Below are 17,634 nucleotides of genomic sequence, written 5' to 3'. Positions count from 1 at the left end.
GCCACCAGTAGAAAATGACCAGTTTACTGTTATGAGCTGGAACTACAACTCCCGGCATGCATCTCTCCGCTACGATCGCAAACTTTTCAACGCTAGGATAAAGGGACTTCCGGAAGAATTGTGGCTCGGGACTTGTAGTTCTCCATTTGGTGGTGGTTGGTGGGGGTCGGCCTTCTGCCGTAGCGTGCTCATTGGCGCCCAGGTCACCGCCCCCTTCCCCTCGCCTACGTTGGTGTCTCACGCACGCGCGGCTCGTGCCTACGACCCCTCCCTAGGCCTAGGACGCAGGCGCGCGCAAGCCCCCCTGGTAGGCGGGGGAGGGTGCGGGGGGAGGAGAACGTGGAGGGGGTTGTATGTTAGGTGTCTGTTCAGTAGACGGCAGTGGGGCACGAAGAGTGCGAAGGCACTGCTGCCAGGCGGGTGATATCTGCACTGGGCCTAGAACCGACAGGAGAGTCCGGAGCCAAGCCAGCGAACCCCGCGAGTAGCAGTTGGCCGCTGAGACCCGGAGGGCGGCAGGGGGCGAAGCCCCAGCCTAGGCCCCGCGGAGATGTCGGGCTGCGGCGCTTGTACTTGCGGCGCCACAGCCGCCCGGCTCATCAGCTCCTCGCTCGCCTCCGCGCCAAGAGGTAACGAAGTAGTCCCTCACCTGAGCTCTTGACCCAGCAGTGTCCCGGCCGGCTGCGGCGGGGACCCCGGGGAGGGCGAGAGGCGTCCCCCACCCCGAGGGTGTGAGGAGGTGCTCGGCGCTTCGCCTGGCAACCCCCGCTTTCTCCGTGGCATGGGTCTCTGCCAACCTCTGGAGCAGCTGGTTCTCACATTTGAAGTGAAACCCTCTGGCTCCCCTACCCCTCCCGCTTTCAGGCCCTCTGACTTTGGGGCCAGAATGTGGTCGCTTCGCAGAAACCCTGAAAGAGGCACGCAGTGCTCCGTTGGTTAAAAAGTGTCCCCAGACCCCACTCCGCAGGTGACTGCCGCCTCCCCTGCTGCGGCTCCTCTTCCGGAGCCCGGCCGGGTTCCCCTCGGGCCTGTCGCGGGCCGCGGGAAGGGCCTGGATGAGGAGCCGCCACTGTTGGGGTCCCCCCGGGGCCGCGGGGCGCCGAGCGGGCCGTCCCGGGCGCAGGCCGCGAGGGGGCCGCGGTGTCAGTCGTTGTGCGGCCGCTCACACCGGGACGTAAAGCAGACTCGCACTACTTTTCGGGGGCCGCAGCAAAGCGCCCGTGGAGATGGAAATTCCCGCAGAAATTGTTTCTGAAGGGCTTAGGTGTCTCAGGGAGTCAGTCGTTTGCCGGATTTCCTAACTTGACAGTCCCAAGTAGTTTTTTAAGGGTGGCGCTTGTTTACCTTTCCTTTCTGTTTATCAGGATCTGTGGGAGAGTGGCAACCCCAGCCAAGAGATTCCGGAAAAGAAACCATTTTTCTCTTCCCTAAATCTATGAATAGCAGACAAAGAGGCTAGATCCTGTTATAATCACTAACTTCTAGACAGATTCGTTTTGTTTTGGATTATCAGTTTATGATCTTTGGATTAGAAAAAAACAGCCCCCTTTTCCGAATTTTTAGCTTCATTGTAAAATTCTTACAGTTTACTAAATGTTTATTTTCCAACATTTTATTTCACAGAGGGATTCAATGAGGTTGTGTGGGCAGAAGCATTTTGTAAAATGGTACATAAATGTAAAGGAGTGAATTTAGTCCCAGGACACTGTTAATCCTGAACAAGTAGACATCCCTATTCCAGGAATATGAGTTGCAAACACTCGAAAGTGACAGATATTTAAATTCATTTATTTGACAAATTTGTTGAGGGCCTGCTATGTCTCAGGCCCTGCTTTGGTGCTGGAGATGGAGGGGTGAATAAGTCCTCCTCTTCGAGTTTAGAGGAATAGACAAAGAATAATATTGTTTCTGGGCCTGTATAAGGTATGTGTTCTCTTTGGGCAGGGAAGGCTTCTTTGACAACATTCTTTGTCTCTATCAATTGTTCCTGAAAACTATGAGTTATAGGAAGTGTGCAGCTATTTGTTTATTTTTCTTTTCAAAACAACGTCTTTCAAAATTAAATCTGTCATTAGGTAAATCAGCAAAAACTAATGACTTATTTAGGAATTATCTATTTGTTTCTCAGTTAATACAAGTTTACTAGAGGTTTTCAGAAATACCAAACCATAATTTTCACTGTAAAGGAGTAAATTAAACCTAAAATATGAGACATTACCCAATATCATTATAGAATTTAATATTTTTATATGACAATAGAACAGCAAATGGTTTTCACATGGATTTAAGACTTTCCCAAAGCTAAATTACATAAAATGTTTGTTTTCCATGGTAGAAACTCTAAAAGTATACATAAGTCTACAAGAGTATAAAGATGTATTTTTTTAAGGCCTGAAAAACCTTGAAGAGGGTTATTTTTATTTAGAATTCTTGGAAAGAGGAAGAGAGGTGAAAAATAGAAAAATCAGAATTGAACTTTAGCTCGTTTATTATTCTTATGTACAGAGTTAAGAATTTCAGCAACATAATTTAAACAAATAAAAATAGTTTCATCAATATAGTCTTCTAACAGGAAATTTGTACAATGAATTAAGAATAAAAGGGGAGATTTCAGAGCTCCTCTGAAGTACAGTGCTATTCTCTATTTCTATTGGTTTATCTGTCATGTTAGACTTTAAAATTTTTAAATGGTAGTTTGAAAAATTAATTTGATAAATTGTCATACTAGACACTGGATCTGTTTTCTTTTCCTGTTGGGCTATGTGTATCCAATTTAATGTGTTTTTCTTCACTATTCTCTTTGAATATGAGACCTATTAAAGTAAAAATTTTAAATGTTTTTTCTACTTGAATTGCTGGTGTTTTCAATATTGATGTATATTTTTTTAAATGTACTTTGCATATATAACAGTAAGTTTGCATTCTAAATATATGCATTCAGAAATGTTTGATTCCATTTAAAAAATTCTGGGGCTTCCCTGGTGGCGCAGTGGTTGAGAGTCCGCCTGCCGATGCAGGGGACACGGGTTCGTGCCCCGTTCCGGGAAGATCCCACATGCCGCGGAGCGGCTGGGCCCGTGAGCCATGGCCGCTGAGCCTGTGCGTCCGGAGCCTGTGCTCCGCAATGAGAGAGGCCGGAGCAGTGAGAGGCCCACGTACCGCAAAAAAAAAAAAAAAAAAAAAAAAAAAAAAAAAAAATTCTGAGTGACAATACTTGGTTTGAATTTGGCTGTGGGAATTGTGTGATCCTGTGTAACTCCCTTGATTTCTGGATGCTTTCTGTTCTTGTCCATTGAAAGGGTGTCACCTCATGAGGGTGTAAATGAAGATTTGAAGATGCTCAAACATGTTGGTGGGCATCCATAATTTTCATGATAGTTACATAATGTGCCTACCTTAACAGTTTTAAGCTAGATTTTAATTCCCTCCCTCCCTCCCTCCCTCCCCATCTCTCTCTCTCTCTCTCTCTCTCTCTCTCTCTCTCTCTCGCCCCCTCTTTCGTAGTTAAATCCAATACAAATTAAATAAGACAAACCGAGTAAATGATAGAGCATCTTTATTTCTAGAATAGCACACTATTTCCTAATCAACATTTCTCTTTTCTTGGGCATGTTCATCTTCAGACCAGCAGACTAGTAACCTTAGTGAAAACCTATCAAACGTTTTTAAACTTGAGGAAAGCTATCATAGGAGTGATGTTATTTTTCTTTATTAAGTATTCAGTATTCTTGAAGTAATAACTTGGGCATAAAATAAACATTTGAGATTATTAAAAGCAATAAGCATCTACTAAGTTGCCAGCATTGTGAGTTTTTGTTGAATTTTGTTTCCAATTTGTGTTGGAGGTTAGAGGACAGGTGTTTAAGAGAGCATTTAACTTAATTTGCCATTTCATCCGTTGTTATACACTTAAAATATTGTCAGTACAAATATAGTTTTAAATTTTCATTAGTTCTTTTGCTCTGTTTCTAAAATGCAAATTAAAGATTGGTTAATCTTTTAAGCTGAATCATTTGTATGTTTTTGGAGAATGCTTAGTTCAAGATTGAATATAGGAAGTCAAGTATTTAGAAATTGAATAAATTACCCTCCAAGTTCTTAATAGCCCTAAAATCGTTGTACCTTATTCTAATATATATTTTTTTAAAAAAACTGCTCTGAAACTCAAAGCTTTATCCTTATGACAGAAGTTTTGTAAGGGGTTTAACTTTTGACTGTCTTCTGTCATTGCTGTCAAGTACTCTTTCGAAATATACTTCACGTAAATACTTCCCTTTTTGGCTTTTAGGGGTTTTTCACCTGGGCTCACAGGCTTCCAAAGGGCCCAGGGATAGAATTCAGAGGTTCTTTGAACTTTATTTTCACTAATCTGAGTGAAATATAGCGTTTCCTTCAATTACGAATGTAGGCAACAAACCACAGTAGTAGTAGCAATACCTGTGGATTTGTCACCAATCAAAATCACAGATATTTCCATATCACATTACATTACTGGTATCTCAAAATATTGTTTATACTTTCCACTACTTTGAAATCATGGTAGTTACATTAAAAGCTGTTAGATCTTATTTAATTTTGTTAGTTAAGAAGAATATTTTTAAAGAGAAAAACAAATACCGTATGCTAACACGTATATATGGAATCTAAAAAAAAAAATGGTCATGAAGAACCTAGGGGCAAGATGGGAATAAAGACACAGACCTACTAGGGAATGGACTTGAGGATACGGGGAGGGGGAAGGGTAAGCTGGGACAAAGTGAGAGAGTGGCATGGACATATACACACTACCAAATGTAAAACAGATAGCTAGTGGGAAGCAGCCGCACAGCACGGGGAGATCAGCTCGTGCTTTGTGACCACCTAGAGGGGTGGGACAGGGAGGGTGGGAAGGAGAGAGACGCAAGAGGGAAGAGATATGAGGACATATGTATATGTATAACTGATTCACTTTGTTATAAAGCAGAAACTAACACACCATTGTAAAGCAATTATACTCCAATAAAGATATTTAAAAAAAAGAATATTTAAAAAATATTTTGATAACTACTTCAGGATAATTGGTTTCCTTTGTTATGTATTTTATTCTGTACATTTAGAAACATTCTGAATAGGCTTCACCAGACTGCCAGAGGGCACAAAAAAGGGTTAAAAACTGATCGGGTTGCTGCAATAATTTCTGTGAGGATTTTATATGATTGGTGAATGACTGGTCATTTAAATTGTTTTGTACAGTGGTTTTAAAAAGTGGGGTCCTCAAACCAGCAGCATCAGCATCATCTGGGAACTTGTTAGAAATGCATTCTTGGGTCCCACCTCATACCTTCTGAATCAGAACCAGGGAAGATCCCCTCCAGCCTGTGTTTTAACACGTTCTCCAGGTGATTCTAATGCATGCCCAAGTTTGAGACCCAGAGATTTAGTATTTATAGCATCTTGTTGGTGTAGCCCTTAGATTATATCAATAGAATATTACAACAGCTCTCCAGTACCATACCATCAGGGCCAGCAAAGAAATTCTTAAATTTAGATTTTTAAATGATATGAACATGTTTCTCATAGTATTTTCTGTGGTGACTGTATGGTTGCATTAGTTTCATGTTACTTGATAAATTATTTAAGGTGAAGGACACTTTTTCTTTCTATTCAAGTAGATTTTAAAAGGATCATGTTCATAATTTTTATCTCTCTTAAATTCCCAAAGATAATTTCCTTTCAGCTTATTTTCTAATAATACTAGATACTGTAAATTGTTAAATACTATTTTAAATGATGTATTGTAAGTGGGAAATAATACACTCTATCTGATACTTCAGGGCTAAGTTTTGTTCTAAACATCCAAGTACAAATAGCCTCACATAAAGCTTGTTACAATTGTAGTTTTCTTTGTGAATACATCATAAAGGTTCAATAAAAAAGTTACCCTTGTTACGTAGATTATAATAAATTATTGTATTATGCTGCCTTTCATATTAACTTATAATGGATGTTTTCAAGCACACACAAAATAGAACACTGATCCCCAAAATACCTGTCACCCAGCCTCAAGGTGCATTCAACTTTCTGCATTCTTGATTTCATCTATCCCTCTCCTCCATGACTTTTTCTAGACTTGCTTTCTAGATTGACATAGTCTTTAAATCATATTATGTCCTTGGAAAAACATTAATGTTTAGCTTAAATTTCATAAACTACCTTAGATCTCATTCTAATGAGAGAGTAATAGCTAACATAATTTACTGCAAAAAATGGGAATGTTACACTTGAGAAAATTTAAAATGTCTTTTGAAGATGTTTCTTAGAAGGAAAACATCAAATATAGTTTTTTTTTTCCTTATTAATAGTCAAACTTAATAGTGTTAAGCAAAATTTTACACTCTTTGGGTTAGGGACTGGGATGTCATAATCCTTTTTTGGTGTTCTTTGTGAATTTATATAGAAATGAGAAAATTTGTTTCCTCTTACTTGTATCTTTCCTGAGTAGTTTGGTGGGTTCATTTTTGTACTTCGTGGAACTGGAGATAGCCTGTGGTGATAAGTAAAGAAACTAGTTCTAACAGTAAAGAAACTAGTTCTAACAGTGTACAAAATTGTGTTGGAAAATGGGAGTCGTTAAAAAAACAGTTATATAATTAAGCAATTGGTTTTGAATTGTTTGGCGTACATAATTTTAAACCAGTTTTTGCATTTGGATACAATATATACATGTGTGCATGATCTTTTAAAAGCCCTAACAGGTGTGGGAATGAAAATTTAAGTCCTGAGTTGTGAATTTTGCGGGGAATAAAATGAGGGAGGGAAAATCAGTTTCTTAAATTTATCTAAGTGTTAACCCCTTGGTTGTTTATTACCTCCTAATAGCACTCTGCTGGGAAACTTCCTTTTTGGGGATTCATTAATGTACATTATAGCTTATGCAAGACTCTGAATAGCTCTAGGGTACTGAAGTCTATGGAATTTTGTTTAACCTATTGTATGACCATTCAGTTTTCTTGTGTAGGGAACAGTCTTTTAAAAACCAGCTTGGGAAATGCTGCCTTATGGGAGTATGGCTCTTTTGTCATTGACTATAATTTATTCGGAGGCCTGTTTTGTATTTATATGCAAAAAAGCAGGAGTCAGCAAACAATGGCCCCATGGAACAAATCCAGCCACACCCATTTGTTTACATATTGTTTACACTTGCTTTCATGTTACAGAGAGAATTAATGAGATTGAGACTACATATATGGCCCACAAAGCTGAAAATACTTACTATCCTTGTCTTTTACAGAAAAAGTTTGTCAAATAAGTCAGTGATTAGCCTATGTCTTTTCTAAGAATTTTGACTTCAAATATGGCAAAAGGTTAAAATGTTTGAAAGCTGGATGGTGGTTACACAATAATTTTTTATTGAAATATATTTCTCTTTTCTATAGGATTGAAATATTTTATTAAAACATGTGATTTAATGAATAGCACATAACTTTTAAAAGAACATTTGGGGGCTTCCCTGGTGGCGCAGTGGTTGAGAGTCCGCCTGCCGATGCAGGAGACACGGGTTCGTGCCCCAGTCCGGGAAGATCCCACATGCTGCGGAGCGGCTGGGCCCGTGAGCCATGGCCGCTGAGCCTGCGTGTCCAGAGCCTGTGCTCCGCAACGGGAGAGACCACAACAGTGAGAGGCCCGCATACCGCAAAAAAAAAAAAAAAAAAAAATAATAATAATAAAAGAACATTTGAAATTTGTTGCCATTGTTGCAGATATTACCCCCATATAACCAAAGAGACAGATGAGTTCATGTCAATTGTTTATTCTCATTGGTAGAAATAATATAAGAAGTATAAGAATATAGGACATAAATGGCCTTTTCCCCCTACAGGTGAGGCAGATGTTGAACTACTTATTTTTCACACTTTGAAAGAGCCATTCATTGTTATGACCTGGGTGGTCTTTCCTTACTTCCAAAGCACAGGTCCGGCCAGTTTTTGAAGATGGTGTCACCAGTTTGTACTACTGCTGTGAAGACTATGGCTTTTTCAACCTCCTTTATGCTTGAGGGATTTTTGTCCCCAGGGGACTTATTGAAGGTGTGTTAATATTTGATGTGTAGACTAAATTTCATTGTATTTTCAGGTATTTCTTGTGGTCGCATTCATATACCAGTTTTAGGAAGGCTTGGGACCTTTGAAACTCAGCTTCTACGAAGAGCTCCTTTTAGAGCCTTTACAGAAACACCAGCATACTTTGCTTCAAAAGATGGGATGAGTAAAGATGGCTCTGGAGATGGAAATAAGGTATTTTATCTTTATTGGCATCTATACACATATTTGAGTTCCCTCATTTAAACAATTAAATATAATAATACTACTCTGTATTTCATTGGTTTGTATGTTTTCTGTAGGAAATGTGAAATATATAAAATGATTCAATTTCATTGAAATGTAGTTTTTTACCTAGAGTAACTTTTTATTTACTAGTGCTTATTGATTTTTTTTCCTTAGTGTTTATTGATTGTCATTGCAGAAAAGCTAATTATTATACATGCTGGCACATACCATGTAAAGAAGGAATGCAGTAAATATATGTGTTTACTAGAACTGATTTTATTTTTTTTACAGCAGTGATAATAGAGATATAAATTATACTAATAATTCCATTCTAAAAATTGTAAAAATTATAAGATTACAAACAATATTGTTTATACTTAAGTTACATGGTGGTTGCCTGAAAGTAATAATTGACTCTTTCTTTTTTTTTTTCTTCCACAAACATTAGAAATCAGCAAGTGAGGGAAGCAGTAAGAAGTCAGGCTCTGGGAATTCTGGGAAAGGTGGAAACCAGCTTCGCTGTCCTAAATGTGGCGACTTGTGCACACACGTAGAGACCTTTGTGTGTAAGTATTACTTCTTCTATTGTTCTTCTTTTTCCCTGCCTTTTCTGTAAGTCGTTACTTGCATTATATACATTGTATAAACATATACATTATAAATACATACATTATATAAACCAGAATTATTTTCTTCCTGAACTTACGTTAGTCTTTTATGTTCACCAGATACTAAAAATCTCCTGGACTAGTAATGCTTTGCACTGTGGTATAAGGTAATTTAAGAAAACTCTTTGCTTCTTTTTTTTTTTTTTTTTTTGCGGTACATGGGCCTCTCACTGTTGTGGCCTCTCCCGCTCCGGACGCGCAGGCTCAGCAGCCATGACTCACGGGCCCAGCCGCTTTGCGGCATGTGGGATCCTCCCGGACCGGGGCACGAACCCGTGTCCCCTGCATTGGCAGGCGGACTCTCAATCACTGCGCCACTAGGGAAGCCCTCTTTGCTTCTTTATTTTGCTTACATGTGTTTATTTTAAATTTGGATTTTGTGGGTTTTCATGTATGTAACCATTAAGCTGTAGAAGAAGCAAGGCTTATTTATTCTGTATTTATTCTTCATATACCTATTAATCATCTCATATAGCTGGAGATTGTCAGTTATTCAGATATTAAGGTATTTTCCCTCTCTGAGTACTTACCAGAGGTTCTAAGTCCTCAGTTTTAGGAAGTGTCTGATAATTATTAGTGATTCAGACACTAAGAGAAGGAAGACATCAATAGTCCTATTTTTGCTGTTAGTGTCAGTAACTATTTCTGAAATACAGAGATGCTACTGCTGATATTTTATTTAATGAATCAGATAAATCATTTCCTACATGATTAGAGTTGATGGTAATGACTCAAGAGTAAATTACTTTGCACTACCATGTTACCTGCTATACTATCCCGTTGTGAAAAGATTGACGGTCAGGTTTGGCAGAAGTTTCAGTTTCTGATGATTAGCTAGAGAGGATTCTCTATATTCTAACTCAAATATTGAGACTTCAGTTACATTTTCACATCTATCATTAATATTAATTGGCCACTGTATGAAAAAGTATTACATGTAGCATATCTTTACAGTTTTGGAAAGACCTTTAAAGTGGTACCATTCTATATGAGGTTCTCTTCGTGGCTTTGCCTAGTAAGAGATCAAAGAGAAGAATCAGTATGAATGAAAATTAATTTGGATTGCAACAGAAAATGAAAGTGGTAGAATTGGATGATATAACTTCTAAATAACATTTACTATTAACACATTGGTGTCATATAATAAAATTCCAAAAAGTCTGAGGATTGCTCAATTCATAGTGGCAGTGTCATATTACATATGTTTTAATCAAGAAAATTTCCATTTTTTCCCCCAAAGAAAGATTTCAACTTTTATAGGCCTATAATTCTACTCTAAAAATAATTTCCTAGAATAGAGAAGGAAAGAAACTAACATTTAATAAATGTCAGTATGTATAATTTTATTCTCACAATCTTATTTTTGTCAAAACAGGGAATATCCTCATTTTTATAAATGAAGTAGCTAAAATTAAGTTTAAGTAATTCATCCAAGGTTATAGAGCAGTGAAGATATCTTATTCAGAAATTCCTTTCCTATTCAGAAGTTCCTGTCCTTTGTACCAACTGGAATTCTTTAGGGATAAACTAGCTCCTCTTGAGATTAAATTTTTCTTTTTATACAATGTTTTCATAACTTTCCAGGTTGTATTAATCACTGAAGGTGATTGTTAACATACAGATTCCCACCTTCCCTAGAGATTATCTAGATTAAAAAACACTATACTTTAGTGTTATCTAATCAACTCAAGGCTGTTTCCTTTGGGAATTATAAATAGGGAGGGAGATGTGGGAGTAGAGAATGTGAAAGAGAAGAGTAAAAGAAGAGTACATTCTTATAAAGCATCTGTTGAGTCAGACACTGCTAGGTCCAGGAAATACACAGATGAGCATGACACTGTCCCTTTCCTCTGGAGCTGTACTGCATAGAAGAAAGAAGCCCCAACAGTGAGGCCCTCTACCTTGGTTTTGCTGGCCCATAATAAAAGTCTCTCCAGAATGCATCCCTTTTGAATGCTGAGGATCTTCTGTGTCTACTCACTGAAAATTGGATCATCCTGGTTCTAAAGAATTTTGTTTGATCGTGGGTTATTCATTTTGTTTGAATCTGCATTTATTAGTTATTAGTTCATAAACATCTTTTTATGTGCTTTTTGTTTGTTCTTGTTTTTATTCTTTTATGTGCTTTTTAGTCACTTGTAATTCTTTTGCGAATGGCCTGTTTAAGTAATTGTCTACCTTTTTTGTCATTTTAAATTATTTTTAATTTCCCGAGGAATACATATGTATATCTCCCTTTGTAAAAAAAAAAAAAAAAAAAGAGCATTATAGATAATGCTAAAGATATATTTCTGTAATATGTCTTCATTGAACACATAACTTTTAAAAAGCATAAATGGTTTCATATTGTTCATGTTTTTGCAAATTGTTTTTTTTCCCAACTCAGCAGTGTTCTGAGAGCTTTGTGTGTTAATACATACAAGTCCTTTCTTTTAAATTTTAATTTTTTATTGAGCTATTATTATTCACATACCATACAATTCACCCCTTTAAAGTATACATTTCAGGAATTTTTAGTATATTCATGAAGTTGTACAGTCATCACCAGTATCTAATTCCTGAATATTTATATCACCCCCAAAAGAAACCCCATACCCCTTAGCAGTCACTTTCCACCCCTTCCCCTCCCAGCCTTGGCAACCATTAACCTACTTGTGGTCTCTATGGATACGTCTATTCTGGATATTTCATATAAATAGAATTTATACATTATGTGACTTTTTATATCTGGCTTTTTTTACTTAGCATGTTTTCATGGTTGATCAGTGTTGTATTATGTATCAGTACTTCATTGCTTTTTATGGCTGAATAGTATTTCCATTGTTTATCCATTCATCAGTTGATGGTGATTTGAGAGTTGTTTCTGCTTGTTGGCCATTATGAATGAATAATGCTACTGTGAACATTCCTTTGCAAGTTTTTGTGTGTAGTTATGTTTTTACTTCTCTTGGGTATATGCTTAGGAATGGAATTGCTGGGTGAAATGTTAACTTTGTTTATCTTTTTAAGGAACTGCTACAGAGGTAGTAGTTTTATAACCATTTTACAACCCCACTAACAATGTGTAAGGGTTCTAATTTCTCTACATCCTCTTCAACATTTGTGTCTTTTTTTATTACAGCCATCATAGGGATGGGAAGTGGTATCTCATCATGGTTGTGATCTACATTTCCCTAATGACTAAAGATGTTAAGCATCTTTTCATGTGCTCATTGACCATTTATATATCTTCTTTGGAGAAAAGACTAAATTTTTTGTCCATTTTTAAGTTGGGTTATCTTTTTATTGTTGAGCTATAAGAGGTCTTTATGTATTTTGAATACTAGACCCTTATCTAGATACGTGATGTGCAAATATTTTTTCTCATTCTATGGGTAGTCCTTTCCTTTTAAATGCTGTATAGCAGGAGTCAGCAAACTTTTACTATAAAGACCAAATATTAAATATTTTAGACTTTATGGGCCATATGGTCTCTGTTCTGACTTTTCTCCTTTGCTGTTATAGTGCAGAAGCAACCTTAGACAATGTAAAAGAGTAAGGATGGCTATGTTCCGATAAAATTTTGTATATGGACACTGAAATTTGAATTTCATATAACTTTCATTGTCATTTTTTAATGTAGAAACTGTTCTTAGCTCATTGATCTTGCTGTACATATTTCATCTCACAAGTATATTTGTAGTGATTTTTATGTTTTCTTATAGTGGTATTACTCTTGCTTGACTGACTAGAAATAAAATGCCGTTTTTATAGATACCATTATGAATGTATAGAAAATCATCAGAAATTGAAATAGTATCTAAGATTCTTGATTATAATGATATATATTATTTAATTTTTTCTTGCCCATTTAAAAAATAACTTGTCAAACATGAATAGCATCCCTACTTTTATTTAAGGTAGAGCTTTTAGTTGTTTTTTTTGTTTGTTTTTTGGTCTTTATTTCTTTTTTATTTTAACTTAAGGGAGAATTGAGATACAATTTCTTTACAGAAAAGGAAAGAAAGTGTATGGATTCTAAATGTACAGTTTGATGGATTTACATATCACATATTCCCACACCCCAGAAGGCTCCCTCTTCTTCTTTCCTAGTCACTAACCTCTCTTCCCCCAAGGCAACTACTACCTTGACCTCCACCATTAGAGATTGGTTTTGCCTGTTCTTATACTTCATTTAAACAGAGTCATAGTGCATGTTTTGCTTTTGGGTAGAGCCTTTAGTTTTTATTTTTATGTATATAATACTTTTTGAAGGCTTACTGTAATTACGTTTCTCATAGGTTAAGAATAAACTTTCCTGCAGTGGTTTGGAGATTTTATGTTTGACCCTGAAACTTTTTCCAAATCATGAAGAACTTTCATTTAAACAAATATCCTGAAAAAGGTTTTACTAAGGTAGTCTTTCTTCTGTCGTGGGTATATTATACAAGCATGTTTACTGGAATCAATATTCTGTTTATAAAGGAATATAGGATACCTGTAGTAATCATTTAAAGGAAGGAGGTTTGTTTATCCTCTGATAATTTAACAAAATAAGATTTTGCCCCTTGTTTTTAGGAGTAAAAAATATGCATTGCAATGCTTGTTTATTTGTTTGTTTTTCTGAAATAGCATTTTGATAAATAAAATTGAATCCTTGAACTTGGGTATATGTTGAACATGTTTCAGTGTAAAACTGTATTGCAAGTATCAGGTAGAATTTAAGCAACCCTTCAAACAGTAAGCAGAGAGGAATGTTATTTGTCAGTGTTTCTCTTTCCCTTTCACCTAATTTCTTCAGAGAAATATTTTGTTCTTGTGTTCTCAGGCCAGATTTTTCTGTCACACAGCCTGAACTAGATTAGAGGCTTCTCTTCCCTTTAATCCTTCCCCTGTTTACTGGTGCCTTATCGTAAAATAAAGCCACTGTCTTTCCCACTGATGGGAGCTGGTGATAATGTGTTTGGGCTTGTGTTAATCAAAGGTATTTGGAATAGCTTAATCTTTTTCTTTAGGGAAGGAAGCACTTACTAGGTGATTGATAAATGGAATACACAAATGACCCCTAATCTAGTTTAAAATTTGTGGCTAGAATTTATCCAGAATGTATTTTTGTTTGGCCTTGTGTTTAAGAACAGACACATAAGAATTAAATTGGCTGAATTAATAGTTAAATTTATTTTTAAAATGCAGAATTGTCTATTTTTTTAAAATTTAGATTATTTTGTGAAGATTGAGGTGTGCTTGCCAATGCAGTTTTTCTTGTAATGTATGGATAGGTAGTTATAATATTCCCAAAGGACAGAGATTCCCATGTTTTTAAAAATTCTTTTTACCTGTCTAGTTAGGTTACACAAAGGTAACACAAAAATGTATTACCTAGACCTACCAGCATGTAACTAATCCCTGTGTACCTTTTGCTCTGTATCTGTTAATAGTCTGTATGGGATTCTCTACCATGCCAACGGGGGCTACTCTTTGTTGCGGTGTGCAGGCTTCTCATCGCGGTGGCTTCTCTTGTTGTGGAGCACGGGCTGTAGGTGCGCGGCCTTCAGTAGTTGTGGTGTGTGGGCTCAGTAGTTGTGGCTTGTGGGCTCTAGAGTGCAGGCTCAGTAGTTGTGACACACAGGCTTAATTGCTCCGTGGCATGTGGAATCTTCCCGGATCAGGGATCGAACACGTGTTCCCTACATTGGCAGGTGGATTCTTAACCACTACATCACCAGGAAAGTCCCTGACTCCCCGCTTTGACTGCCGAGGACCCGGGTTCAATCCTTGGTTGGGGAACTAAGATCCTACAAGCAGTGTGGTGTGGCCAAAAATAAAAACTTTAGCGAATGCAGAAGTTGAAAGAATTTCAACTGATCTTTTCTCTAGATGCAGTCTATCACAAAATGAAAGAACCTAGTTAAAGTGAACAAAGTGTAGTTTACTGAACTCATCTTTATCATCTATTTTAGATATAAACTAGGCTGTTTGTTGTGGCTAGTGGAGTGAACTACAAGCATTTTTGTCAAGTACGTAGGTTTCAGTTTCAATGAGTCTTTAAGGTTAAACACTATTTGAATTATTTTTCTCTGTCCTTTTACAGCATCCACCCGCTTTGTGAAGTGTGAAAAATGTCATCATTTTTTTGTTGTGCTATCAGAAGCAGACTCAAAGAAAAGCATAATTAAAGAACCTGAATCAGCAGCAGAAGCTGTAAAATTGGCATTCCAACAGAAGCCACCTCCTCCCCCCAAAAAGGTATAGGTCTTAGTTCAGTCTTATAAATACTTTATCTTGAAAACATTTCATTGCTCCCCTCCCTCCAGTTTATATTGAATCTTAATACTAGTATCTAAACAAGTGTTATAAGTTCTTAATATGGACTATATCTGGCTAAATTGTTACTGATATTTGATACTTGAAATTCAGGCATGGAATCCATTGCTGTTTTCCCACGTCATGATTACTGTATTCATAGCAATGAAATATAGTTGATGATTATTAAAGTAGTGTTAATGCTGAGTTAATCTAAAATGATATCCTTAAAATAGAGCAGTTGGGGATTTATTTTTGTTAGTTTGGGCCCCTAAATAACACCAGCCTGCAATTTTCCCCCCTTAAGTTAAGCTACTTTATGGTAAAACAGCCTCAGGCTAACAATGGAAGCAAGTAATTTTTTCCTGACCAATGTGCCAGGGCTCTCCTGTATAGCACTGTGACTTTTGTGGTGTGGGCTCTTCCTAGGAGTCTCAGATGGATTGTGATTTGGCCATATGAAACACAGCAGAGTGTACCACCAGCTTCATTGGGTACTTGGTGTACACTTTCTGAGAAGGAGGAGCCCTGCTCTGGGCTGTGTGCCCTCTGTTCTGGCCATATCTCAGATGTTTGCACACTTATATCATTTGTCACCCTCTGCTTCGGTTTAGCTTTCTTCTACTGTTTAGGTACCAGTGCATTTGCCTCTGCAAATGTGCTATGGCAGGTTTAATAAATCATGGGTATAATTTGTGAGGAATGATGATTTTTAAAAACCATAATAAAATACATATGGTCAACGACTATAGAATTTGTCATGTAAAAATAAATGAAGTAATGGAAAATATAGCTGTTAAGCTTTATGTTCCCCACTAATTTGTGTAGACTTCAGACATCTGAGTCAAAGTTTTAGAGAATAAAGTTCTAGAAAATAACTATTTTCAGGAGTTAGTGAATATTAACAGTTAATTTCTGTTTCTAAAAGCTGAAATAATTTATCTCAGGTGCTAAGCTGTTGGCAGTATCCAAGTTTCATCTAGAGCTTTAGTTTCTACCAAGAATAAGGCTTTTAGATTGCCATTTAGATAAAAGCATAGCTTTAAAGTTAATATCTAAGAAGAAGCTAAATGTTTATGAGCATTAAAACACATTGATTCAGGTGGTATAATGGTCTTTATAATGCCTATTTTGAAAAAGTTAGTTTTTTAATATGTTGTCTTTGTGAAGAATATTATTCATATTGAGAGAGGTATAAAAAGGATTTTTAAAAATGATTTTCATTAATGATGATAGCTTTAGACCCATGGTGGCAAGTGTAGGTATTCTAATTGACTTTAATATTAACTTTCAAAAATTAGGATCAGTGACATTGTTTATAGAATAGAAACTGGCATAGCAGTAGAAGAGTACAGGGATACTTTGTTAAGCTAGAGAACAAAAGAATTGTGTTTTGTTCCTTTAAAGTTTGGGGCCTCTGAATCATTGCTACATAATGTGTCATGCCCTTTGCATTTTGTTTTGTTTTGTTTTGTTTTGAAACCTAAAGGGAGCAAACATTCATTCATTTGTTTGTTTGTTTATTTATTTATGGCTGTGTTGGGTCTTCACTGCTGTGCGTGGGCTTTCTCTAGTTGTGGCGAGTGGGGGCTACTCTTCACTGCGGTGCAGGGGCTTCTCATTTGTGGTGGCTTCTCTTGTTGCGGAGCATGAGCTCTAGGCGCACGGGCTTCAGTAGTTGCAGCGCGCGGGCTCAGTAGTTGCGGAACACAGGCTCTAGGGCGCGCGGGCTTCAAAAGTTGTGGTGCACGGGCTTAGTTGCTCTGCGGCATGTGGGATCTTCCCGGATCAGGCATTGAACCTATGTCCCCTGCATTGGTAGGCAGATTCTTAACCATTGCGCCACCAAGGAAGTCGTGGCATTTTGTTTTGGATGAGAATCTTTGTTCAAATTTAAAACTATAAGTAAATGTGCTCAGTATAGGACTTTCTCGGTGGTCCAGTGGTTAAGACTCCATGCTTCCACTGCAGGGGGCACAGGTTCAATCCCTGGTAGGGGAAGTTCCGTGTGCTGCACGGTGCAGCCAAAAAAAAAAAAAAAAAAAGTGTGCTCAGTATGTAACTTTAATGTGCATATTTTGTGGTAGCTCATAGTAAGTTGTTCATATCTAATCATTTTTCAGATTTATAACTACCTCGACAAGTACGTTGTTGGCCAGTCATTTGCTAAGAAGGTGCTTTCAGTTGCTGTATACAATCATTATAAGAGAATATATAATAATATCCCAGCTAATGTGAGACAGCAAGCAGAAGTTGAGAAGCAGACATCATTAACTCCTAGAGGTTAGTGTTTTGATAATTGACCAAAATAGAGATTACTGTGCTTTAGAGGTAATCCTTATTTGGAACTCTTTGCTTTTGTCTTAAAATACTTTTAG

General features: G+C 37.3%; 1 protein-coding gene across 1 annotated transcript in view; it reads left to right on the top strand.

Annotated features, from left to right (window-relative positions):
• The first annotated feature begins 319 nt into the window (after nucleotides 1–319).
• Nucleotides 320–17,634, top strand: part of CLPX (caseinolytic mitochondrial matrix peptidase chaperone subunit X) — a 35,601-nt gene continuing 18,286 nt past the window's right edge. Inside the window, exons 1-5 of the mRNA XM_082619110.1 lie at nucleotides 320–629; nucleotides 8,113–8,273; nucleotides 8,755–8,872; nucleotides 15,045–15,199; nucleotides 17,380–17,539. Coding sequence (XP_082475236.1) covers nucleotides 551–629; nucleotides 8,113–8,273; nucleotides 8,755–8,872; nucleotides 15,045–15,199; nucleotides 17,380–17,539 — 673 coding nt within the window. The 5' untranslated portion in view covers nucleotides 320–550. The remainder of the gene's footprint in view (nucleotides 630–8,112; nucleotides 8,274–8,754; nucleotides 8,873–15,044; nucleotides 15,200–17,379; nucleotides 17,540–17,634) is intronic.

This window comes from Mesoplodon mirus (assembly GCF_964341445.2).
Source record: "Mesoplodon mirus genome assembly, chromosome: 4".
Classification (NCBI taxonomy): domain Eukaryota; kingdom Metazoa; phylum Chordata; class Mammalia; order Artiodactyla; family Ziphiidae; genus Mesoplodon; species Mesoplodon mirus.
The sequence above is the reverse complement of the archived record's forward strand: the minus strand, read 5'-3'. Positions and strand labels throughout refer to the sequence as shown.